General features: G+C 41.9%; 1 protein-coding gene across 1 annotated transcript in view; it reads left to right on the forward strand.

The window, feature by feature from the left end:
- The window catches only part of FRRS1L (ferric chelate reductase 1 like), a 32,057-nt gene extending 12,857 nt beyond the window's left edge, over positions 1–19,200 (forward strand). The window contains exons 2-5 of the mRNA XM_025360159.1: positions 5,018–5,102; positions 7,677–7,815; positions 13,624–13,870; positions 17,968–19,200. Of these exons, the coding sequence (XP_025215944.1) occupies positions 5,018–5,102; positions 7,677–7,815; positions 13,624–13,870; positions 17,968–18,140 (644 nt within the window). The 3' untranslated portion in view covers positions 18,141–19,200. The remainder of the gene's footprint in view (positions 1–5,017; positions 5,103–7,676; positions 7,816–13,623; positions 13,871–17,967) is intronic.
- The last annotated feature ends 8,719 nt before the right edge of the window (positions 19,201–27,919 follow it).

Raw genomic sequence — 27,919 nt, forward strand, 5'->3', positions numbered from 1 at the left:
GGTGGCTCACGCCTGTAATCCCAGCACTTTGGGAGGCCGAATCACCAGGTCAGGAGAATAACCAGGTCAGGAGATCACCAGGTCAGGAAATCAAGACCATCCTGGCTAACACGGTGAAACCCCATCTCTACTAAAAATGCAAAAAATTAGCTGGGCGTGGTGGTGGGCACCTGTAGTCCCAACTACTTGGGAGGCTGAGGCAGGAGAATGACGTGAACCCGGGAGGCGGAGCTTGCAGTGAGCTGAGATCACGCCACTGCACTCCAGCCTGGGCAACAGAGCAAGACTCCATCTGAAAGAAAAAAAGAAAAAGAAAAATCTCGGATTGGCTTTGCATAGACTGATAATTAGTGTTCCATAAATGAAGAAATATCAATTTAATTCTGTGCACCTAGGGTAGTTAGAATTCTACAATTAAAATAATTTCCCATTAGGATTATGTAATGCATATAAAACATAGATCCTATTGAATGTCTTTATTTTGTAGCCTTCAGATAAGTACTAATAAGCTACAGTTTTGGCAAACACATTGTGTCAGTATTCAAAGGTTAATCCATTTAGTCTGTATCAGTCAAGGTCCAGTAAGAAAGATAGAAATCATACTAACTGTTTAAACAAAAGACCAGCCCAGGGAATTGTCTAAGTAAGAAGTTGCAGGACTGGAGAAGCAAAAAGGAAGTACCAAGATAGCATACAGAAAATAACTTCAGGAAAGTTACCACCCCTGGGGCTGGAGTTGCAAAGAGAAGGGCTTGAGATTATAAAAAGGTCCCAGACCAGGGCCTTACAGAGCTGTGACCCATCCTTTGAGAATGAGGCTGTGCTCAGCTGCTGCTGATACCTTGGAGCAGCATGGGATGAGGCTTGTTATGGGAGCCTAGCACCGAACTCAGAACTCAGACCAACTGCCAGGATGAAGTAGAGTTGCTGAGAACTTGCTTATTGGAACAGCAATCACACAGGAAGGAACAATCCTCTTTCCCCCCACGTGCCTTCCTCTAATGCTTGCTATTGGCAGAGTCTAAGCACCTGGCAAAGGAGAAGTGGTTTGCAGAGTACTCAGCCTATAGAAGGCTGGGTTGTAGCTGAGACAAGAGCTTAAATATTGGTACATGGTCCAAACTTATTTTATACCAAATAGAGATCATTTAATTTCAGGAAAAAAATCTAATTCTGCTCTGCTTATATTCCAATATCAACTCCCCACTGGTGTACTGCAATTCAGTTCCTACACTAATGACCCAGAGTTAGTGCAGATCCCACAAGTGAAAGGGCATGGTTCACAATAAGACTGTCCACACCTCAGACCAACTGGCTATAGATGTGGGGTCTTCCCACAAGATAGAAGAAGCTTCCCACTTCAACTTCTGTTATTTGCTAGAATGTTTCACAGAACTCAGGCAAAAAAAGTGCTATTTGTACTATGACAGTTTTGTTATAAAGGATACAACTCAGGAACAGTCAATGAAAAGACACATAGGGTGAGGTCTGAGGGGCTCCCAAAGGCAGAGTTTCCATGCCTTCTCCTCGTAGGATTAGCACATTGCCCTCCCATCACATCAATGTGTTTAACCAGGAAGCTGCACTGAGATTCAGTGTCCAGAGTTTTTATTGGGGTCTCACTATGTTGGCATGATTGATTTAATCATTGGCCACATGGTTAAACTCAATCTCCAGCCCCACAACCCCCCCTAGAGGTAGGTCTAGCACAAAGCCCCAACCTTCTAATCACATGGTTTTTCCAGTGACCAGCCTCTATTCTGAGTCATCTCATTGCTCGGCATTAACTCAGGTGTGATCCAAGGGGCTCATGAAGAACAAAAACACTCCCATTACTTGGGAAATTCCAAGGATTTAGAGTTTCTCTCCCAGAAACCAGGGACAAAGGCCAAATCCTTTATTTTTCAAAAGTTTGCAATGTAAGAGGAAAATGTTATTAAAGGCGTGTCCAAGTGCATTCGACAGAACACAAGTTCCTATTACAAGGTTTAGAAGCATATATGATAATAGAAAATTAGTGCTAGAAAAGCCCTGAGAAGCCATTTGCCAACATGAACAAACTAGTTCAGAACATTTATAAGTGAGCTTTGTTCCAAAATTTGCTTTCATTTGGAGTTTAGAAACCTGTTGTTCTTAAAGAGACAATTGTACCCAATGGTTATTACTTCTCAAGCCAGTTTACAAAATTTAATAGGGATAATAGGGCCAGGTGCAGTGGCTCACACCTGTAATCCCAGCATTTAGGGAGGCTGAGGCAGGCAGATCACGAGGTCAGCAGTTTGAGACCAGCCTGTCCAACGTGGTGAAACCCCGTCTCTATGGAAAATACGAAAATTAGCCAGGCGTGGTGGTGGGTGCCTGTAATCCCAGCTACTCAAGAGGCCGAGGCAGGAGAATTGCTTGAACCCGGGAGGCAGAGGTTGCAGTGAGCTGAGATTGTGCCATTGCACTCCAGCCTGGGCGACCGAGCAAGACTCTGTCTCAAAAAAAAAAAAAAAAAGTGATAATAATCCAGTAGTAATAATAACTTGTATTTATTGAGCTGGAAATCTGCTGTATGCTGATGTATTATTCTAGATGCCCGGAAGTAGTGAGGATGATATGTTTGAAAATGGAAGAAGATGGGGAACCTGAGTCAGATGCAACATTAAAAGAGATTGTCCGTGAACTATAGAATTTCAAAAACATGCAAGTGAACAATTGTTGAATTCCTGGATAAATATTCTGAGAAAAATGGCCTCAGGATTGTAGTGAGAAGTAAGAGGAAGAAGGTATATGAAGCTGCTTAACATACAGTGGTTCGTAGTGGCTCAATAACTATTCAGAGAAAAACAAAACTCATTCAAGTCAGGACTCAGTCTATAGCAGCAGCCCCCAGCCTTTTTGACACCAGGGACTGGTTTAATGGAAGACAATTTTTCCATGGACTGGGTCAAGGGGATGGTTTTGGGATGATTCAAGTACCTTACTTTTATCACGCACTTTATTTCTATTATTATGACATTGTAATATATAATGAAATAATTATACAACTCACCATAATGTAGAATCAGTGGGAGCCCTGAGCTTGTTTTCCTGCAACTAGACGGTCCCATCTGGGGGTGATGGGAGACAGTGACAGATCATCAGGCATTAGATTATCATAAGAAGTGCACAACCTAGATCACTCACATGTGCAGTTCACAATAGGGATCCCACTCCTATGAGAATCTAATGCCACTGCTGATCTGAGAGGAGGCAGAGCTCAGGCAGTTTTGCAAGCCATGGGGAGTGGCTGTAAATACAGGTGAAGCTTCTCTTACTTGCCTGCAACTCACCTCCTGCTGTGCAGCCTAGTTCCTAATAGGCCATGGACTGGTACTGGTCAGTGGCCTGGGGATTGGGGACCCCTGGTCTATGGTACTGAAGCAGATATAGGACCTAGCATAAAATAAGCATAAAACTAGAAAAAGTAATGCGTTTGACCCAATTACTTAGGTGGTAAAAAGTTAGGATTGTACTTTATCATGTGATAAGATCTAGGATAGTAAAAATGGACTATTCAGAGTGCACAGAAGTGTGCCTGAAAAGTGTGACCTGGTGGCTTTTTTAAAAGTATAATAAATCTAATAGAGAAAATTAGCAAAGTCTCACTTTAAAAAAAAAAAGTTACAAATCCCAAAGAAAAAACGTAAAAGTTTGTACTGATTTACATTTCCTAATATCTGTGGGTGATTTTATTTGTTCATTTGACAGTCATTTATTCAGTGTCCAGTGCCACTATGCTGGGCAGAGAATACAAGATAAGTCACACATGGTTCCTGTGTACATGGAGTAAACAGTCTAGGAGAAAAGATTTCTCTCACAAAGTGGAGGCATAATGCAGCCTTACCCTTCAATGTATGGTTTGGTGCATTATGGTAATATAAGAAAGACAGACAACTGTTAGAAGTGATGTGTTTAAAGAATTTAGTGACAAGCTGGGTGTGGTGGCTCACACCTGTAACCCCAGCACTTTGGGAGGCTCAGGACGGTGGATCAATTGAGGTCAGGAGTTCGAGACCAGCCTAGGCAATATGGTGAAATCCTGTCTCTATTAAAAATACAAAAATCAGCCGAGTGTGATGACAGGTTCCTGTAATCCCAGCTACTCCAGAGGCTGAGGCAAGAGAATCGCTTGAACCTGGGAGGCAGAGGTTTCAGTGAGCCAGGATCGCACCACTGCTCACCAACCTGGGCAACAGAGTGAGACTCTGTCTCAAAAACAACAAAAAACAAAAATAAAGAATTTAGTGACATAAGAAAATGTTACCTACAGCTTAATGCAAAATGGAAGTTAAAAATGGAATGGAAAAATCCTATTATCAAGTATATAAATGGATACTTTGGGGGGCGGATCACGAGGTCAGGAGATCAAGACCATCCTGGCTAACATGGTGAAACCCCGTCTCTACTGAAAATACAAAAAATTAGCCGGGCGTGGTGGACGCCTGTAGTGCCAGCTACTCCAGAGGCTAAGGCAGGAGAATGGCTTGAACCCAGGAGGCGGAGGTTGCAGCAAGCTGAGATTACGCCACTGCACTCCAGCCTGGGCGACAGAGCGAGACTCTGTTTCAAAAATAAAAAAATAAATAAGGAAATGGAAAAACCCCACTATCAAGTATATAAATGTATCATTGTTAACTTTTTTCTCTTAGAGCATGTATATTGTATTAAAAGTATGATTCTCAAACTCTCAGGGGACAGCGGTAAGCACGTGGTTATATGAAATTGTGCCTCTCTGAGTGCCCCAGGTTCCTCTCCTGTAAAATGAGAAAAAGACACACCTACTCCCAGTTCACATACAAGATTAGGTCCAAAGGTGTGTGTCCTGCACCCTCCCCCATGAAGGGGATGATTAGGCTTCATCAAAGCTGTTTTCTGAGTCCTCAAACATTTCTCAATATGTGTGAGAAAAAACAGTCAACACATTTTTAAAAATTCTCATTGGAACAGTTGTTACTGGATTTTCTAACCCTTCTTTATTCTCACTGCCCAGGTTACCCCTTCCCTACTGCTCCTCCTGTGGATCCATTTGCCAAAATCAAAGTGGACGACTGTGGAAAAACTAAGGGATGCTTTAGGTTGGTGGAACCGCAGGTTGGATAACTTTAAGGCTAAGACTGATTTACTTCTCAGGGTAGTATTTAAATTGCATGCAGTTCCTTCTGATCAGGGGACCTGAGCTCCTTCATCACCTCAGCAGGGTTGTGAAGTTTCGTAATGGCCATCCCGCTTTTCAGTCTTAAAGGCCTTTTAACTTTAGTATGTCCTGGGCCCCGGACCATTCTTCCATGGTTCTTTTGTAGCTGTACCACCATTGCTCCAGGTGTCTTCTACTCACCAATTGCTGATATGCAGAAGACTCATGGGACGCAGAATGTGTCCGTGCTTATTCAGCAGGGGCTGAATAACATTGCAAGGCAGGCAATTATAAACATGTTTAATACCCAATTCCTTTTTTAATAAATAGTCATGACCTATGGATATCTGTGTGATTCTAATTAGTCATTAAGCATTCATTGTTGCTAGCTTGTTATCTCGGGCATGGTGAGTCTCTACATGATTATTAGTAGTATCACGCGACATGACAGACTGGGCTAGAAAACAGTCGTGTGGACAATGGGCCTCCCATCTAGACAGCTCTGCTTCTTTGGGAAAGCCTCCTCCTTTGAACCCTTTACTTCCTAAAACAAGTTGCCCCTGAGTAATTTGATGGTCGGGGCAGTTTGCTGGCCAGGGGCAAAGTTCTGATGGTCACTGCACTGAAGGTTCTGATTTTGCTGTTGTTCAGTACTTGAGGTCTAAGGAGGAAAAATTGAATACAGGGGCTTTGAGCTTTCTTTGGATTACAAGGCCATTTCTAAGGAATACATAAAAATATCCAATAATATTCTTATTGAGGAAGATGGTCAGCAATGTATAAATCTGGTGACTGGGGGATGTTTTGAGAAGGGAGGGAATTTTAGTACTCTACTGGCTTCAAAGTGACTTGTTTTCGTGTCCATTTACTCCTTTTTTAACTTCCCTTGCTCCTTTTCATCTTTTTCACCCCAGTGCCCTGTGGCCTTGATCCTATATCTCTTCCTGGCTGCTCAGGTATCTCTGCCAACATAGTAGTACATTCCTGTCCCCTCCTCAACACTTAGCACCCCATGCCCTGTTCCTTTAGATACCTTCCATCTGCGCACAGATTGTCCCACCCATTGCTTCAACTTTCTACCATTCTGCAAATGGCATAATACAGTGTTCCCCAAACCAGGGCTTGCCAGTTCTGAAAGGATCCACACATCCTCTGTATGGGTGCAGCACACCAACAAGGCACAAGTATACATATGTAACAAACCTGCACGTTATGCACATGTACCCTACAACTTACAGTATAATAATAATAAATAAATTTAAAAAAAAAAAAGAAAATTTAAATTTGTGTTTTCATTTGAGTGGTGCTCTTGAAAAAACATGAATGTCTGCATAATCTCACTATCTGGATAATCACCTTATATTGTATGTTTTAGTGCCTGAATTTGTAATTGTATTAGCAGAAAGTAGCCCAACAGAACAAAGGCAAATTTTATAAATAAAGCAAGTGCAGTGGCTCATGTCTGTCATCCCTGCACTTTGGGAGGCCAAGGCAGGTAGATCACCTGAGGTCAGGAGTTCAAGATCAGCCTGACCAACATGGTGAAACCCCATCTCTACTAAAAATACAAAAATTAGCCAGGTGTGGTGGCCCACACCTGTAGTCCCAACTAGTTGGGAGGCTTAGGCAGGAGAATTGCTTGAACCCAATAGGTGGAGGCTGCAGTGAGCCAAGATCCCGCCACTGCACTCCAGCCTGGGCAACAGAGTGAGACTCTATCTCAAAAAAAAAAGAAAAAAAAGTTATAAATATATATCGCATTCATTCATGGTCCGTGAGTACCAGATGGAGGTATTCATTTGGTGTATTGCATAAATGAGGGTTTTGCAGCAGTTCAAGCAGACAAAAGTGAAGAGTTGGGTCATCATGCTATAGAGAGTAGTAAGAACATGCTCTCAACTCCAAAGACCCTGTATGATCTAGTCAGATACCACATGCACATAAGCAGAAATTTACTTTCAGTAAAGCCCCATCATCTGTTGCAAGAATGCTGTGAATTTCAATGTTCCTGGTTTATCAGTTTAATTTATATTGAATTTGTAAATTTGTGTTAGTTTGATTTTACGAAAATTTGTAAGTTAAAAAGAGTTGGTATACATTTAATTAACGAACAATTTAAATGGTTAACTTGGAGAATCTTTTTCCATTAAAAGGGATTCAGAAATAATTCAGTAGTAACTAACATGTAAAAGACTCTAATATTAGTATAATGTAGAGAACACTGGCTGGGAGTTTGGAGACCCAGGTTCAAGTCCTGTTGCAACTGCTGACTTCACTATACAACCTTGGGCAAGCCCCTTCCCATCTCACGACGGCAGTTCTTGGGTATAAAGAGGGGCAGATCATCTCCAAGGTTCCTCCTAAGGAGTGAAACTGTGTTTTTAAGATTCCAGGTAGCAAAAATCCAATGTGTTTAATAATATTGCTTAGCATCCCACCTGATACATAGTAGATGCTCTCTTAATGTCTTTTGAGTAAGTAGAAGCAGTGATGTCTCTTTTGATGTATCTTCTAGATATGGCAAACCAGGCTGTAATGCAGAGACCTGTGACTACTTCCTCAGCTACCGGATGATAGGGGCTGATGTAGAATTTGAGCTGAGTGCAGACACAGATGGTTGGGTAGCAGTTGGATTCTCTTCAGACAAGAAGATGGTAAGATGCAAAACATGATAGAAGCTGATTTTTTCTCTTTAGTTGGCTGTGCTATTTTGATTTTAGAAGCAAGTTAATTGATCAAAGCAGTATAATGATCATATTAGTTATGGCTCTCTGATTGCAAGTTAAAAAAAAAATTCAGTCTAGCTTAAATGAAAGGGTTGGCTATCAGAATCCAAGCTGTCTTGTGGCACCTCTATTCATCAGCTGTTTCCACAGTAAGGCTACAAGAAGAGACCCGCATGTTATAAGCCTTATATGGCTTACAACAATGAGCATGTATTGCTTGCTTACATGTGCATGGATTGACTGGGGTGCAGCTCATTTTAGGTGGGGCTCAGCTGGACTTGACTCCAGTCCATGAGTTGGGTTCAGGCTTTCTGTGTTTTCACTAGTCATCCAAGGTATATTTTTTTCATGGCAGAAGCAGAAGTGAAAGAACCACTTAAAAGAGGGAAAAACAACATTTTCCCCTCTCTACTCATATTCTCAATACAGAAAGAACATTTCTGTGACCAGATGTGTGGGGGTGTTCCCCCACACCCCAAGCATTTGTCCAGTGGACAGCTGGGTGTCCTCTTAATTCAATTTGTTTCTGACACTACCTACCTGGAGACAGAATCAGATCCCAAGGTTAAGGGTTCAACCACACAAGACTGCCCCCATTTCAGACACCAGTCACAAGCCCCAGGTTGTGACCTGTATTTCTGACCAACCAGCTATAAATCTGGGGTGCCACCACCCCCTCACGTTCAGTTAATTTCCTGGAATGGCTCACAGAACTCAGAGAAACACTTTACTCATTCATTCATTCATTCATTCATTCATTCAGATGGAGTTTCGCTCTTGTTGCTCAGGCTGGAGTGCAATGGTGTGACCTCAACTCACTGCAACCTGCACCTCCGAGGTTCAAGCGATTCTCCTGCCTCAGCCTCCCAAGTAGCTAGGATTACAGGCGCCTGCTACTACACCCAGCTAATTTTTTGTATTTTTAGTAGAGATGAGGTTTCCTCATGTTGGCCAGGCTGGTCTCAAACTCCTGACCTCAGGTGATCCACCCGCCTCGGCCTCCCAGAGTCCTGAGATTAAGGCATGAGCCACCATACCCAGCCTGCTTTACTCATTTATTATGAAGGCTATTACAAAGGATACAGATAAACAGTTAGATGGAAGAGACACTTAGGGAAAGGCATGGGGAAAGGAGTGAGGAGCTTCAACACTCTGTTGGGTGCACTACCCTTCAGGCACCTCCACCTGTTCAGCAATCTGGAAGCTCATCTGAACCCTGTCCTTTTGTTGACAATGAGCCTCCCTCATTGTCAACATCCTGCACAGGGTGGTACATGTGTTACAACTGATGAACACTTTTTTTGTAACTTTTGGGTTTTTTTGTTTTGTTTTGTTTTGTTTTTTTCGAGGCAGAGTCTCACTCTGTTGCCCAGGCTGGAGTACAGTGGCATGATCTCGTCTCACTGCTACCTTCTCTTCCTGGGTTCAAGCGATTTTTCTGCCTCGGGCTCCCAACATAGCTGGGATTACAGGCGTGCGCCACTGCACCCAGCTGATTTGTATAATTTTAGTAGAGATCGGGTTTTGCATGTTGGCCAGGCTAGTCTCGAACTCCTGGCCTCGAGCAATCTGCCCCCCTCAGACTCCCAAAGTGCCGAAATTACAGGCACTTCGGTGCCTGGCCTCTTTTTGAATTTTTATGGCGGCTTCATTATAATAGGCATAATGGATTACATCAGGGAAGTTAAGAATTTGGTTCAACAATTTTGTCTTCCTCTGTACCCAGGGGCAAGTAAACATCTGGACCTCAGACAGGACAGTGGCCAGGCACAGGCGGGGCCTCAGGCACACAGGCAGCTGTCATTACTGGCCCCTGCTCTTCACTGAGCCCTTGCTGCATTTTTTCTCTCTTTCCTCTGGGGCCCCATTCTTTGCCACTTCACTGGGCCAGGCTTGTTCCCAAATTATCAGACTTTCTCAGGCCTCTGTGCCTTTGCACTTGTTGCTGTTTCTGCCTAGAGCACCCCGCCCTTCTCTTCATCTGGTCTATCTTGAGGCTTGTGTAGGGCTACAGGAGAGAGAGGAGGACAGCTCAGACCAAAGTTCCAGCAGTGACAGTGGTGAGAAGGGCTCAGATTTTGGATGTTTTGAAAGTAGCACTGGCCGGGCGCGGTGGCTCAAGCCTGTAATCCCAGCACTTTGGGAGGCCGAGACGGGCGGATCACGAGGTCAGGAGATCGAGACCATCCTGGCTAACACGGTGAAACCCTGTCTCTACTAAAAAATACAAAAAACTAGCCGGGCGCGGTGGCGGGCGCCTGTAGTCCCAGCTACTCGGGAGGCTGAGGCAGGAGAATGGCGTGAACCCGGGAGGCGGAGCTTGCAGTGAGCTGAGATCCGGCCACTGCACTCCAGCCTGGGCGGCAGAGCGAGACTCCGTCTCAAAAAAAAAAAAAAAAAAAAAAGAAAGTAGCACTAACTGAGGCCGAGGTGGATCACCTGAGGTCAGGAGTTCGAGACCAGCCTGGCCAACATAGTGAAACCCCATCTCTGCTAAAAATACAAAAAATTAGCTGGGTGTGGGGGCGGGCGCCTATAATCACAGCTACTTGAGAGGCTGAGGCAGGAGAACCACTTGAACCCAGGTGGCGGAGGTTGCAGTGAGCTGAGATCGTACCATTACACTCCAGCCTGGGCAACAAGAGTAAAACTCTGTCTTAAAAAAAAAAAAAAAAGAAAACAAAGAAAATAGCACCAACTGGCTGGGCACGGTGACTCACACCTGTAATCCCAGCACTTTGGGAGGCCGAGGCAGGTAGATTGCTTGAGGTCAGGAGTTTGAGACCTGCCTGGCCAATGTGAAACCCTGTCTCTACTAAAAATACAAAACTTAGCCTGGTATGGTGGCAGGCGCCTGTAATCCCAGCTACTCAGGAGGCTGAGGCACGAGAATTGCTTGAGAGGCAGAGGTTGCAGTGAGCTGAGATCGCGCCACTGCACTTCACCCTGGGCAACAGAGCGAGACTCTGTCTCAAAAAAAAAAAAAAAAGTAGTACTGACTGACAGGATTTGCAATTGGATATGGGTTGTAGGTGTGTTGTAGGAAAAGACTGAGAAGCCGTCTAAGCAGTGGCTGCTCTGGTGGCTTTATTCTTGGAGAGGTCACCAGGAGAATAGCCTTCAATGAGTTCTAGTCCAGGTGGTAAGACAATGGGTACAACTGGTAAGACTGCGTGGATAGATACTAGTCTACTTATCTCTTGCCCTAGAGGCAGTAGGAGAAACAGCAGGGCATGCCACACCCAGAAGCTGGCTTGCATTGAAAGTGACCACTTCCCATCCTAAATGCATTTGCACGCGTGATGGGGCTGTTAAGGTGAGAGGAGTGAGGCAGGGTGAGGAACATTCCAATTTTGTTTGATATTTTGCTATCTAAAGGCCTATAAAGTATCTACTGTCATATTATCTGTGAAAGTAGAGGTCTCTTTTTTTCTTGTATTATTCCAAGAAAAAGCATAGATTAATTTTTTTTAAAGCCTAATGCATAGGAAAAACAAAATGCAACCCCTTTTTAAAAGCCTTTAACTTTTTAAAAATGGTGCATTATTAGCCGGGCGCAGTGGCTCACAATCCCAGAACTTTAGGAGGCCGAGGCGGGCAGATCACCAGAGGTCAGGAGTTTGAAACCAGCCTGGCCAACATGGTGAAGCCCTGTCTCTACTAAAAATACAAAAATTAGCTGGGCATGTTGGTGGGTGTCTGTAGTCCCAGCTATTCAGGAGGCTGAGACAGGAGAATTGCTTGAACCCAGGAGGCGGAGGTTGCAGTGAGCCGAGATCGCGCCACTGTACTCCAACCTGAGTGACAGTGAGACTCTGTCCGGGGGGGATAAAAAGGTACATTTGTGTGTGTGTGTGTGTGTGTGTGTGTGTGTTTTAATTAGACTTTATGTTTTACAGCAGTTTTAGGTTCACAGTGAAATGGAGCAGAAGGTACAGATTTCCCTTATACCCCCTGGGGAGACTCCCTCATTGTCAACATCCCGCACAGGGTGGTACATGTGTTACAACTGATGAACACTTTTTTTGTAACTTTTTATTTTTTTGAGATGGAGTCTCACTGTATTGCCCAGGCTTGGAGTTCAGTGGCACTATCTCGGCTCACTGCAGCCTCCATCTCTCAGGTTCAAGCAATTCTCTTGCCTCAGCCTCCCGAGTAGCTGGGATTATAGGCACCCGCCACCACACCTAGCTAATTTTTGTATTTTAAGTAGAGACGAGGTTCCACCATGTTGGCCAGGCTGGTCTTGAACTCCTGACCTCAAGTGGTCTGCCTCAGCTTTCCACAGTGCTGGGATTATAGGCGTGAGCCATCACACCCAACCGAACTCTTTTAACTTTTTAAAACTTGTTTTGAAAAAAATGTAAACCTATAGACAAGCAGGAAGGATAGTACAGTAAACTCATATACAGAAAATCTAGATTAACAAGATAATAACTTTTTTATTGTGGTAAAATGCACATAACAAAATTAACTATTTTATTTTTTGTTGTTGTGTATTTTTATTATTATTATTATTATTATTATTATTATTTTGAGACAGGGTCTCACTCTATTGCCCAAGCTGCAGTGCAGTGGCACAAACAAGACTCACTGCAGCCTCAACCTCCCCAGCTCAAGTGATCCTCCTACCTTAGCCTCCTGAGTAGCTAGGACTACAGGCATGAGCCCCCAGGCCCAGCTAATTTTTTTATTTTTTGTAGAGATAGGGTCTCACTGTATTGCCTAGACTGGTCTCGAACTCCTGGGCTCAAATGATCCTCCTGTCTTGACTTCCCACAGTGTTGGGATTACAGGCGCCAGTCACCACATCTGGCCAGAATTGACCATTTTATTTTGTTTTTTTGAGACAGGGTCTCACTCTGTCATCCAGGCTGGAGTGCAGTGGCACCAAAATTTATGATTTTAAAGTGTCGATTCAGTGACATCGACTACATTCAGTGTTGTGCAACCATCACTACTTCCTAGTTCCAGAACTTTTTCATAAATAATGACATTAGCCACACATGCTTTATTCTCTCTACTACTGCTGCTACTGCTACAACTACTGATTATTATTTTTTGATTGTTATTTTCTGGAACTTTGGCATTTAAATAACAAATATCAATCCTTTAACCCTAAATACTTAAGTAAGTATCTCCTAAAATCAAGAATGTTCTCTTTTATTATATTGTTTATTAAATTCAGGAAGTTTATGATATGAGAGTATTATTAAATATATTGTTTGTTTTCATATGTTGCTACTTGTCCCAATACTGACCTGTAGGGAAATTTTGGGTTTATAGCCCAAATTTCTATGTAGGAACACCTAGAACTGCATTTTGTTGTCATGTGTATTTTGAAATAGTTTTTTAGCCTTTTTTTTTTTCTTTTTTTGGTCTTTTATGACATTGACTCCTTGAAGATTATAGGCTAGGTTTTTTGTTTATTTTTTTGTAGAATGACCTTCAGTTGAGTTTGTCTTATTGTTTTCTCATGATTAGGTTGGTTTGTGTTTTGGGCAGGAATACCATATAGGTGGTAATGTCTTCTCCAAACATCAGTCAGGAGGCACTGAATGTTACGTATCGTGCTGGTAACTTCGGTCTCCTGGTTGAGACTTTTTAATGGCACTTAAAAGAATTTCTTTGGTGGGATTTCAAATTGCAGAGGTGATCGAATGTATATTTCTAGTGACCAGTGAGCAAAAGATGAACCTTTGACTTTCTTTTTTTCTTAATCATTTCTCATGTTAGGGTGGTGATGATGTCATGGCCTGCGTCCATGATGACAATGGCAGGGTCCGCATACAGCACTTCTATAATGTAGGCCAGTGGGCAAAGGAGATTCAGAGAAACCCTGCCAGAGACGAAGAAGGAGTTTTTGAGAATAATCGCGTCACCTGCAGATTTAAACGCCCTGTGAATGTTCCCAGAGATGAAACAATTGTTGATCTGCATTTGAGTTGGTATTATCTGTTTGCTTGGGGTCCAGCCATTCAGGGTAAGCTTACATTTTAGCATCTGGATTAAACACCAGACATCACTGTGCTTGTGTTCATTCTTAATTGAAGTCACACTGTGTGCACAAGAGAGCGATAAGCACTCTGGGTCATTTAAAGGAAAAGGAGATGCGACTCCTACCTTCAGAAGGTTATAATGGACTTATTATAATGGACTTATTATACAGACGAACAAATGAACAGTTATACACATGCAAAGCTACAGCAGTACAAGATAGTATGTCATGAGTGATGTGCTTAATGAAACAGATCATACATCTGCTGTATGTAGGGCTCTGTTGAATTCTCCCAGCATTCTCATTTACTCCTCACCATGTCCTTGAGAGGTATAGGTATTATTGTCCAGGTTTTAGAGAGATTAAGAAGCTTGCTCAAGGTTATACAACTAATTAGTAGAAGAATTAAAATTCAATCCTAAGTGTCTGACCCCAAAGCCCATGAATACTCTTAACTCCTATGCTGTAAATATAAAAAGACTGAACAGGGGCAAGACGCGGTGGCTCACGCTATAATCCCAGCACTTTGGGAGGATGGTTTGAACCCAGGAGTTCAAGACCAGCCTGGACACTATAGTGAGACCCTGTCTCCATTCAAAGAAAAAAAAAAGAAGAAGAGGAAGAAAGAAATAATAAAAAGTACTGAACAGGAAGGGCTTCTGGAGACTTCTCCAGAGATTGATACCAGGCATTTCATTAGGGCCCACTTTGTGACTATTCTGTTAGTCACAAATCTACCAAATTATCCCATAGTTTAACCCATTACTCCTTAAATATTTATGTGTACAGGAATTACCTGGCTATATTGTTAAAGTGCAGTTTTCTGTAGGTTTTCCCCTCTCCTCTCCCCTCCCCTCCCTTCCCCTCCCCTCCTCTCCCAGGGTCTTGCTCCGTCACCCAGGCTGAAGTGCAATGAAACAATCACAGCTCACTGCAGCCTCCACCTCCCAGGTTTAAGTGACCCTCCCACCTCAGCCTCCCAAGTAGCTGGGACTACAGGCATGCACCACCATGCCTGGCTAACTTTTTTTTTTTCTTTTTTTGTAGAGACGGGGTTTCGCCATATTGCGCAGGCTGGTCTTGAACTCCTGGGCTCAAGCGATCCACCAGCTTTGACCTCCCTGAGTGCTGGGATTACAGGTGTGAGCTACCGCACCTGGCAAGATTCTACATTTCTCATAAGCTCCCTAGTCATGCTGGTTCATTGATGACCTCATTTTGGGTGGCAAGACTCTGCAGCATTTCCCCAAAAAAGACCCAAGGATATCATGAGACCTTTTAGAGACTGCTAAAATCAAGTTACACTGAGCCTTGAGCATTCCTTCTGGTTGATTAGCCTGAGGGCCTGCTCAAGAATGGAAGTGAGTTTGGTTTGCAGTCCTTGCACTGAGAACTCATTCCGGCTCCTGGTAATTGCATCTTTCTTCACTGTGTGCTCATCAACTATGTGCTGCCTAATCTGATCTGGTTGTTTTTTTCCTTCAATTGGTTTCCACCGATCAGCCCAGAGATGACATAATCTACCTTTTATTTTGCCTGTTGCCAACTGGGAAGACACTTGGCTGCCTCCAGATTGGTGACACCTTTTCCATTTGCTAATTTCCCTGATTACCAACAGTGGCGCTGCAGTTATAACTTCAATTACTTTTGGTACCCTGGGAAATAAATTACATCTCAGCCTGGAGAAATGGAGTCATCTAAAATAGTGGGATTTGAAGTCTAAAAATTTAAGTCTGAGTATTGGTTCTGCCCCTTGGTAGCTGTATAATATTTAGCCTGTTATTTAATTTCTGAATTTCATTTCCTTATATCTAAAGTGGGGATAATAATACTTCCTATTCCATGGAATTATTGTAAGGATTAAGTGAAAACAAGTATTTTAAGTTGCTTTACCAATTGGAAAAAGCTGTATTTTCAGAAGGTCATCTTTTTACATACATGGCAGATATAGCAGACTAGCCTAAAGTTCAAAACCTTCTCCAAATCTGGTCCTGCTTTACCTGATAAGCTCTCTCAAGACTTCTGTTCTTAGGCCGGGCGCGGTGGCTCAAGCTTGTAATCCCAGCACTTTGGGAGGCCGAGACGGGCGGATCACGAGGTCGGGAGATCGAGACCATCCTGGCTAACACGGTGAAACCCCGTCTCTACTAAAAAATACAAAAAACTAGCCGGGCGAGGTGGCGGGCTCCTGTAGTCCCAGCTACTCGGGAGGCTGAGGCAGGAGAATGGCGTAAACCCGGGAGGCGGAGCTTGCAGTGAGCTGAGATCCGGCCACAGCACTCCAGCCTGGGCGACGGAGCCAGACTCCGTCAAAAAAAAAAAAAAAAAAAAAAAAGACTTCTGTTCTTCTCACTAACTCTAAGCAAACAGGCACATTCGTACCCCATATACAGGCTTCTGCTTTTCTTGTTTCCTGAATACCCTTCTTTTTTTTTTTTTTGAGATGGAATCTCACTCTGTTGCCCAGACTGGAGTGCAATGGCATGGTCTCGGCTCACTTCAACCTCAGCTTCCCAGGTTCAAGCGATTCTCCTGCCTCAGCCTCCTGAGTAGCTGGGATTACAGGCACCCACCACCACACCCAGCTAACTTTTGTATTTTTAGTAGAGATGGGTGTCACCATGTTGGCCAGGCGGGTCTCAAACTCCTGACCTCGTGATCTGCCCACCTCAGCCTCCCAAGTGCTGGGATTACCGGCATGAGCCACCACTCCTGGCCTCCTGAATGCCCTTTTAATGCCTCTTTACTGATTATATCCTACTCATTCTCCTAAGGTCTCTGTAAGGGGAAAAACTTTGAACTAAGGCTTGAAAGGGGTATGAGGTTGGATTTCACTCAAGGAAGGCATGAACTGTAGACACATAGTTGAGCAGCCCATGCAGGTGACCAATGAGCTGAGGTTAGGTAGGAGAGGTGAGTGGGATCTATTGAGAGAAAAGTCTGCTCTGTTACCCAGTCTGGAATGCAGTGAAACAATCACAGCTCACTGCAGCCTCCACCTCCCAGGTTTAAGTGATCCTCCCCGCTCAGCCTCCCAAGTATCTGAAACTACAGGCATACAAACCTGAGAAGTTTGATTTTTGCTAACTGGGGCCAGCACGGACACTAAGCAGGGACCTGACATGACAAGTTTGGCAGGGCTTCCCTAGCAGATAGGACCTTAAAAACCCTCACTCTGAGCCCTACTCCTAAGGAGACCTTTGCACTGAGTGCATATGCCTTAGTCTCCCTAACCCAAGTTTCATATGGATTATTCAGAAGGTCAGATACTTTCAATCAACTGAAGATTATTAAATATATTTTAACACAGTCTGTACTTCTTGCCACTTGTAACCAAATTAAAAGAAAGTTTCCCATTGAAAGACTTGTTTGGTACCTTAATCATCCCACTTTCTGTACCATTCTACCCTAATCTGCCAGACACACAGACACACACCCAGCATACCACACTCCCTCTGGCATGGCCTGGGCAGGCTACTAAGTGTCCCACAGACAGTAGAGGAGGGCTTCCATCTGTAAGGGAGATGTTAGGAGTTGCTGATGATCCATATATATACACATGTATATATATGTGTACACATGTACACATCCATACGTATATATGTATATGTTGATGATATACATATATATACAAGATAGATTTGAAGGAAAAAAGTTAGTAGTCTCTGCTGTTTGAAAGAAAAATATAGTTTGCCCTTTTGGGTATTAATAAGACAAAACTCATTAGAGCCATTTAAAGAAGACAATCATACAATAATCATAATCATACAATATTGTATGATTATGACTAGGAGTCTTAAAATTGGGATACCAGGAAACAGACCAACAGCATTGTTCCTATAGGGGAGTGCAGATTAATGAGAACTAGTCTTTTTGGATAAATTTAACTAATTTCTATGTTCTTCATCATATGTACAATGATAGAGAATTATGATAACTCAAATACCTGAATCCAGATCTTTGTAACCACTGCTTATGTATTCAACACTAAATAGATTTTTGATTTTTCCATTGTTTGCCTATACCATTATAAATCTGTTCTTTTTTCAATTGCCCCCCACCCTTCTCTTTTTTTCTTAAAGGCTCTATCACTCGACATGATATAGACTCACCACCAGCTTCAGAGCGTGTTGTCAGTATTTACAAGTATGAAGACATTTTTATGCCATCAGCTGCCTATCAAACCTTCTCATCTCCATTTTGTTTGCTTCTGATTGTTGCTCTGACCTTCTACCTATTGATGGGAACCCCCTAACCACAACTGCAGGGCCAACAGATTACATGGATTGGGAAGTCTTTAGTATAAATATATTTTTAAAGAATATCCAGTATAATTTTAGCTTCAATTATTTAAGAAAAAAACCCCTCATATAATTTCAGCTTTTTGGAAGAAAGAACAAGCTTCTTTTCTAGTCAAAGAAGATTGTTTCATAATGACCCTATACTTTTGGAATGTACTTACACCTTTTCTAAGCACTTTCAAATATGTTTTCTTCTTTAACTTCGCAACATCTGTGAGTTGGATTGATGAAAATTATGATTGCCATCTTCCTGAATGGGATTTGAGACCCAAAAAGACCGCCTTTTTATGATCCACATACCATATAACTTTGGCTAGAAATGAAAAATAGAAAGGCAGAGAAAGAATTAGGTATAGAAATAATGTCTCAAAACAGTCTTTACTAGGAGTGCCATAGCACAGAGAGTTATTTTGAGTATTACTAGGGAGAACTTTACTGAATGTCATAAGTTCACAGTCAGCCTTTTGGGGAGAAGAACTTTCAAATCTCCGTAAAGCAGAAGTGCTTTGGGTATTACGCAGCCAGTGGGGAGATTGGAGGAAAATACAATGATACGAAAATAGTTCATATTTATTTGAAATTTTGGCCAAGCACGGTGGCTCACGCCTGTAATCCCAGCACTTTAGGAGGCCGAGATAGGCAGATCACCTGAGGTCAGGAGTTCGAGACCAGCCTGGCCAACATGGTGAAACCCCATCTCTATTAAAAAGTACAAAAATGAGCCAGGCGTGGTGGTGCACACCTGTAATCCCAGCTACTCAGGAGGCTGAGGCAGGAGAATTGCTGGAACCCAGGAGGCGGAGGTTGCAGTGAGTCGAGATTGTGCCACTGTACTCCAGCCTAGGTGACAGAGCCAGACTCTGTCTCAAAAATAACTAACTAAATAATATTTATTTGAAATTTCTTCTCAGTTAGAGAGTAGCTATGATAAAACATTTTTACTTATTTGGAAAGGTTAGAGACCAAACTGTGAGCATTCCTGAAGATGTAAAGTTGTGTTAATGATATTTTTTAAAAAAAGGGAATTCTTAGCAGTTAAAATTTGACCTTTTCTACCACTGAATTTTATAAAACTAAGGTATTCATCTGTGGTTACAGTGAATTCTCTTGTCAGAGCCAGCATGCATTAAGTATGATTAAAAATGTTTTTTTTTTTTTTGAGATGAATTTTCCGTCTTGTCACACAGACTGGAGTACAACAGCATGATCTCAGCTCACTGCAACCTCCACCTCCCAGATTCAAGCGATTCTCCTGCCTCAGCCTCCTGAGTAGCTGGGATTACAGGCACGTGCCACTATGCCTGGCTAATTTTTTTGTATTTATAGTAGAGACAGAGTTTCACTATGTTAGTCAGGCTGGTCTCGAACCCCTGACCTCAGGTGATCCGCCTGCCTTGGCCTCCCAAAGTGCTGGGATTACAGGTGTGAGCCACGGCGCCTCGCCTAAAAATGTATTATATCAGACAAAACATCTTAGTAAAAATTTAGGGCATTTTAATAATAAGCCAACAGCTTTTGAGACTGTAGAGATTTAGAGTAGAATTTTTTTTTATGAGGTGGCTTTTTAAAAAAAATTTGAAAATGGGAAAATGACCCATAAAGTGAATTCACCTAGAATATCCATTTAAAATGTTCAGACTTGTGGCTGAGTGTGGTGGTTCACACCTGTAATCCCAGCACTTTGGGAGGCTGAGGCAGGCGGGTCACCTGAGGTCAGGAGTTCGAGACCAGCCTGACCAACATGGCAAAACCTTGTCTCTACTAAAAATACAAAAATTAACCAGGTGTGGTGGTACACGCCTGTAATCCCAGCTACTGGGGAAGCTGAGACACGAGAATCACTTGAACCTGGGAGACAGAGTTTACAGTGAACTGAGATTGTGCCACTCACACTCTAGCCTGGGCAACAGAGGGAGACCCTGTCTCAAAAAAATAAGTAAAATAAAATGTTCAGACTTAAAAACTGGACAGGTAGTCAGCATAATTCATAATAATGCCTTCACATATGCTTTTTTTCTAAAGGAGCCCCAAAGTTCCTTTGTTCCAAATGTCTGTGCTAACAGCCCATTTTGAGGAGAGAAGTCTGCAGGTATAGTTAGTGTTGCTGAGACATTTCCACTGTGGCATTCTAGAGTTCTCTGGCTTGCCCTTGTTGCTTTAAAGCTGGTTCCAACTTTGTGGGCTTTATGATTGAACAACACTGGTGATTGTGATTTCTAATACCACCCTCCAGGTTCATGTCACAGGTGAAAGTCTGCCTGTGAGGAGAGCTTTCACATTCTCCTGGAGTTGAACCAAAATAAGGAAAACATCAACAAGCACAGTTACCAAAAGTTGCCAAGGGACAGAGGAGAAATACTATTCATTGCAGATGGGGAGAAATTAAATGACATCAAGTGCATAATGGAACTGGGTAGGATTCAAACTCAGGTCCCCTGGTTCAGGTCCTTGACTCCACTCTGGTCATGGCTAACTCTGGCCTGTGCCTCATCTTCTCAGCTCTAGTGGCTGTTTAGAGGTGAAGATACTGATAGGCAGGCACCCGCGTTGTAAATAAGAAGCAAATATTTTTATATTTCTCTCTCTTATGTGTATAATATTTGAGCTATAAACAGGTTAAAACGAAAGAGACTTCAGCTTAGTAGCAGGCAGGGAAGGAAGAAGTGAATGCAGCTTCCTTCCTCTTACATTTCTAATCAAGCTAATTATTTCACTAATGATTTCTCATTTGATTACCTGTTTTGCTTATTTATGCTTAGAACTTTCAGTGACTTCTCAGTGCCATTAAGGTAAAATGAAGTCATTTCTGTGACCTGCAATATCATCGTTTGCCACTCCTCCCCATTTGCTATGTCTTAGCAAGACTGAGAGGCTCTCAGTTCTTCAGACCTGCTCTATCTCACCTCTCATTTTGTTCATATTCTCCACCTCTTGTGCTTGATGAACTCCTACTCACCTATCAGGTCACAACTTAAATATTTTTTCCTCCAGATCTCTGAACTACATAGGTCCAGGCCCCTATCAAATGCTCCCATAGCACATTAGGCTTCCTCAGCAATATGCTCATCATACTTTTCTAGAATTGCTGGCTTGTCTTCCTTGTTATCTCCCTAATGCAGAGACCATTACTCATCATTGTAGCAGACATTTATCCATAGCAGGCACTCAGCAAACATTTGTGGAATGAATGTATATGTGAAACTCTACTTTTATGGCAAGTTTGTTTGGTTCAGAAGGCTTGCCTTTCATGTATATTATGAGACTGGCCAACATTTTTATATTCTTCCTCCTGTGCTCAAACCGTAAATAATTATGTTAGCAAATACTGAACTTTGTCTTTTGAAAAATAAATAGAAACATCCTTAGTAACAGTACTAACAAGAATTCACACCAGTGATACAGAATGGCCTTTGACCATTATCTCAGAGAACAACCAATTGATAGACATGCTGAAGTAGTAACTCCGCAGACTTCAGTTTCATTCATCCCTACTTAATATAAGAGAATTAACTTCTATTTTATGTCTGTATTCCCATTTTCTAATATACTACTTGTCACAGAGGAGATGCCCAACCAGTGTTTTTTGTAAAGCACCTGAACTGATTAATAAGAATGCTAGTGAAATGTATTTATTGCTGTTCTAAGCACTTTACACGAATTAACTCATTTAATCCTTACCGCAACCATAGGAAGTAGATTCTATTATTTATCCAATTTTACAGATGAAAAAACTGAGGCTGGTCATTTGACATAAATTACCAGTGCTGGCCAGGACTTTAGAGACCATTTAATCCAATGCTCTTATTTTACAGAGGTGCAGCTGAAGCCTAAGTAAGTGATATGATTTCCTACACATTCATGCACCTTCATGCACATCCACTAAAACTTCTATTAAATGGAACCGACTATCCACACTCCAATTAGCTAGGTGCCTTCTCCCCCCCGCCCCCATTTAGTAATTTACAATTAATTGGAGGACTTTTTATAGTTATATTTAGAGGAAAGGAGCATGTTTTACTTTATATCAACTTTCTTCTCTGCTGAAAAACATTTTGATTCTTTATTTCGCCAGTCATTTTAGTTCTTTCAATAGGGTTAATACACAGATCAAACAAGACTTAAATACATTTTTAACAATTTGACAATTTAAAAGTGAATTGCCTAAAACCTAGGTCTTCTAAGTTGGAGCCCAATGCTTTTTTTATTGCTCCACTGTAGTCAAAGGTGAATATATAAACATGATTTCAGATAAAATGCAAAAGCTGTATTTAATTAAGTTGGCTCTTGTCATGAAAGAAATCAGAAAGTTTGGACAACTCAGGAATGGATTTCCATCCTAGATGGTACTTACTACTATTTCTGGAATTAAGTTTACTGTCTATATTCAGGATTTTGTGCATAAGAGATGTGACCACTGAGGTTGTGTGTCATTCTTAGTTCTAATCCAAGGGTCAGCAAACTTAGTCTCTGTTAAGGGTCAGATACTAGTTTTTTGGCTTTTCAGTCTGTTTGGCTCTGCTATAAACAATACATAAATGAATGAGCATGGCTATGTTCCAATCAAATTTAACTGACACTGAACTTTGAATTTCATATGCTTTTCAAATGTCACAAATGTTTTCCTTTTGATTTTTTTTTAAAAAGCCATTAAAAAATCCAAAGACCATTCTTAGCTTGCAGTCTGCACAAAAACAGGAAGCAGGCTGGGTTTGCTGATGGATTGTGGTTTTCCCACCCTTGTTCTTAGACAGGGACACACCAATATATCATGAATGTTGTAAAGGATACTGCCAGTAATGTATTATTACTGGTTGGTTGTAAGAAGATCAAAGTTAGTGAATAATTTGTTTTTAAAATGAATTATTGTTGATTTATTTTTATAAATAAATGGCACAGGGCATTCTCATGCTCTTGCATTCTAATATATTTTCTGGAATTGATGCAAAAGTGGTGGCAGTAAAGTACAGAGCTGGCTAAGCAGCAGTTTTGTCTTAAGTGTGGTGATCGTGGACAACGATTACTGCTGAACTGCTCTTCATGGTAAGGATTTCAGTGTTTCAGAGTAATTCATTAACCTAGAGATGTTTTAAAAAGTTGTATCAAAATCTGCTGCACCATGGGAGTGTTTTACACATGTGATGTACATCTACCTTATGTACCATAATGGAAAAATGTTTGAGAACCACTGCACTAGGCCAAAGGCTGGGATGTGTATACTTTGCTGTCGTGTATAATTGTATGTCCTTGTTCTCTAAACAGAATTGATTATGTTTACTGAACAGTTAGGTGGTTCTCTGTGTGTTTATATACACAGATGATCCCCAAATTGGATGGTTCAACTTCAGAGTTTTCAAACTTACAATAATATGAAAGTGATATACATTCGGTACACTCCTACAACTTACAATGGGGTTATGTCCCATAAATGTTTGACTTAAGATATTTTTCAACTTACGATTGATGGGTTTGCTGAGACATAACCCTCTTGTAACTTGAGGAGCATCTGTATATTTGTACATACATGATGGTGTGTGTTTATACATAAATGCCTGTATATACACACCATGAGCATTTGAAGGTCTTTGTTAAGGTTATTTCTGTTTCTGATCTCTTGCGTACTGTAAAACCCAAGAGATAGAACATTATGCATATTACAGGCAAAACTATGCTTGAGTTTATAGCAATGTAGTTTGTAGAAAGGATTCCTGGATCTTTTACTAAGCCTTGCTTCCTCCATTCAACATTATGTGAATTGTTAAGAACATATAAAGTACCACTGTTGAATGTGACTTTTCTATACTGTTAGTTAAGAAACCGAGACTAGTGTTAGCTGAGTAATTGGCATGTTGATGCAACCTATACAGGTTTTGTATTTAATTAGGTTCCTTATTCAGTTATTCAAGTATCCAGTTATTTAGTTTCAAGTTAGATTTCTTTGTTTTTATATTTAATAAAAGACTTGCATATAAGTTCCTCTTCAGGAAAATAGTGGCTAGGCTAGTGTGATTTTTAAGTATGTCTGGCAACTCAAAATGTAATGGAATCATCAAGCTATTTGGGATTTTTAACATAAAATACACTGCTGCTTGATTAATGTGTTCAGTTTTCCCCTGGATATTTGCTATTAGGCTGATAGCCATTCAGTTGGATTCTTCTGGAGAGTAATTGATTCTCTAAGGTAATGGGGTGCTGCAGTGGGTGTTGCATTCACCCAGGTCACTAGAGTCCTACCTGTTTCATCACATAGAAGGCCCTGGCCATGGGGAAGAGTGAATGCAGCTTCTCCGGATGCCTTATTCCCACAGACGTGCTGATATGCTGGAACAATCTGGCTCCAGGAGTATTAATATACTTTTTTGAGACTGTCTACAAAATACTATTTTGTAAAAACTATGCCTTTACATAGACATTGATAGGTTATATTTCTTTTATAACAATTGTGTACCTAATGTTTGATTGTGATTAATTTTGAGATTTATGTATATTTATAAGCCTGTCTCATGTAAATTTTTACTCTAAGATGTGTAGCACATTACTAATAAAGACATGGATTTCTATTTATGTAAAGTAATTGTAGCAATATTCCTAGATGCTACCTAAATGATTGTTCTGTCCGTTTGCCATCATAAATACTTTTATCTTTGGATGATTATGTTAGTCAGAATATATTAACTAGGTTTAAACTTTAAAATAAGAATTCTCAACGTAGTTTGAAATTCTTCCTGTTGATGTAATTAAAGTTAGTTTATAATTCCTTATTGCTTTGCTCTGGTACATTTTTCTTTTTCTGTTTCTTGTTTTAAATCTTTCATCAGTAAAGTCACTCTCATTTGTCCCTGAATCTATAGACCTTGGAGAAGACGATAGCCTGTCTTGTCTGACAGAGGAAAATCATGTTGCTGTCATCAGGTAAAAATCCCTGTAGAGACACAATTTGTAAAATGTAATCTTACGTTTATAGCTTTGGTTTAATACTTTATTAGGTAGTGAATGGAGGCCTATAATCCCATTTCAAGTGTATCATTTGGTTAATTCACATGGCCAGCTCTAAGAATTTCAATAATCGGCCTTATTGGCAACTAAATCATGTAATACGTTGAGAATAATTAGAGTTTAGTTGTAGAGCATAATGAACCACCAGGGAGGTTGTTGAGCTGCCAGTACTACAGGGGCTAGCTTGAGAAGATCAAGGAATGGCACGTTAAGAAAGAATCAGGCATTACCACATTCTGCATTCGAGGCTCTAATTTTCACACAGACACACACACAAAACTTCAAATATTTTGTCCTTTATTTAGTAATTCTGCTTGTTCCGTGTGGTATTTATTTTGCAGTATCCTGAGTGGGTAGCCCAGCTGTGAAACCTGATCCTGGCTGATATTTGACTTGGAGATTTCTTAGGGCTCAGTCACAGGTACGAGGATCAGATGATCAGATGATAAGCTATAAGAAGAGACAGAGGAACTGCAATGGACATGAGAGTCACCTGCATCCAGGAGGTTAAGAAGCTTTCACCACTCATTCAATCAATCAATCAATCGATATTTATTTATGTATTATTTTATTTACTGATTTATTTTTATTTATTTATTTTGAGATGGAGTCATGCTTTGTCGCCCAGGCTGGAGTGCAATGGCGCAATCTCGGCTCACTGCAAGCTCCACCTCCCAGGTTCATGCCATTCTCCTGCCTCAGCCTCCTGAGTAGCTGACACTATAGGCGCCTGCCACCACGCCCAGCTAATTTTTTCTATTTTTTAGTACAGACAGGGTTTCACCATGTTAGCCAGGATGGTCTCGATCGCCTGACCTCGTGATCAGCCCACCTCGGCCTCCCAAAGTGTTGGGATTACAGGCGTGAGCCACCGCACCCAGCCTATTTGATTTTTTTTAGACAGAGTCTTGCTCTGTCACCCAGGCCAGAGTGCAGTGGCACGATCAGAGCTCACTGCAGCCTCGACCTCCTGGGCTCAAAAGATCCTCCCACTCAGCCTCCCAAAGTGCTGGGATTACAGGTGTGAGCCACCATGCCCGGCCAATAAATATTTATCTGAGACTCTTATGTGGCCAGTCCTTGTGCCAGACATTACACAGAGAGGACTTTAGGAAGAACAGTTCTTGATTTCTGCCCCACCCCAGGGCTCACCCTGGGGGCCTGTTTGGGGAGTCAGACAAACACACACCATGACAGTACTTGGTGGTGAATGCAGTGGTAAGGAACAGCTCAGGTCTGTTGCTAAACCTGAGTGGAGGTCCTCACCCAGCCTGGGGCAACTAGGAAAGCAGGTGATGATACTGAAGTGAACCTTAAGGAAGGCGTGCTATGGACTGAACATTTGTTCCTTCCAAATTCATATGTTGAAACCTTAATCCCCAGTGTGGTGGTATTTGGAGATGGAGCCTTTGGTAGGTAATCAGTCCATGAGGGTAGAGCCCTCATGAATGGGATTAGTGTCCGTATAAGAAGAGACAGGAGAGAATTTTCTTCTTTTCTCCACTCTTCACCATGTGAGTACAGAATGAGAAATTGGCTATCTTTGAACCAGGAAGAGGGCCCTCACCAGAACCCAATAATGCTGGCACCTGCTTTCAGGCTTCCCAGCCTCCAGAACCATGAGAAAGAAATTTTTGTTGCTGAAACCAGTCCGTCTGTGGTAATTTGTGAGAGAAGCCTAAATCGATTAAGACAAAGGGGTAGAAATATGTTAGGCAAAGGGTGTACAGGGGCATCACCAAGAAAGGGGAGAACAACCCAACAACCTCAGACGAAAGACAAGCAGGATGTATTCTGGAACCATTGTCATCTGACAAGGCTTATCTTAGTTTTCTATTGCTCCTGAAAACAATTTCCACAAACATAGTGGTTTAAAACTACAGAAACATATTTTCTTACAGTTCTGGAGGCCAGAAATCTGAACTGAATCTTACACAGCTAAATGTAAGGTATTGGTGGTGGGGCACAGTGGCTCACACCTGTAATCCCAACACTTTGGGAGACTGAGGTTGGTGGATCAGTTGAGGTCAGGAGCCTGGCCAACATGGCGAAACCCCGTCTCTGCTAAAAACACAAAAAATTAGCTGGGCTTGGTGGCAGGTGCCTGTATTCCCAGCTACTTGGGAGGCTGAGGCAGGGGAATCACTTGAACCCGGGAGGCGGAGGTTGCAGTGAGCTGAGATCCTACTACTGCACTCCAGCCTGGGTGACAGAGCGAGACTCCATCTCAAAAAAAAAATTAATAAATAATAATAATAAATGTAAGGTATTGGCAGGGCTGGTTCCTTCTGGAGGCTCCAGGGTATAGAATTAATTCCTTGTGTCCTTTAGGTTCTAGTAGCTGACCAAATTCCTTAGGCTGTGGCCTCATCACTCCAGTCTCTGTCTCCCTGGTCAGATGACCTTCTTTTCTTCTGTAGTCTAATCTCCCTCTGATAAAGATACTTGTGATTATATTTAGAGCCTACTCTTATAACCCAGGATAATTTCCCTACCTCAAGATCCTTAATTACACCTGCAAGGTGCCTTTTGCAATGTAAGGTAACACTTCATAGGTTCCAGGAGTTAAGGCTTGGTTACCTTTGGGGGTCATTATTCCTACCATCCCAAGGCTGGAGGATAAAGGATGAAATGAGGATGGGGAGAGGTGAGGCAGGGTGAGCAGGGTCCTGTTCACAGAGGACCTTGCAAATCATAATAAAGAACTTTGACACCTTCCCACAGGGGATAAGGAGGCTTG

Source organism: Theropithecus gelada, chromosome 15 (genome assembly GCF_003255815.1).
Source record: "Theropithecus gelada isolate Dixy chromosome 15, Tgel_1.0, whole genome shotgun sequence".
Classification (NCBI taxonomy): Eukaryota; Metazoa; Chordata; class Mammalia; order Primates; family Cercopithecidae; genus Theropithecus; species Theropithecus gelada.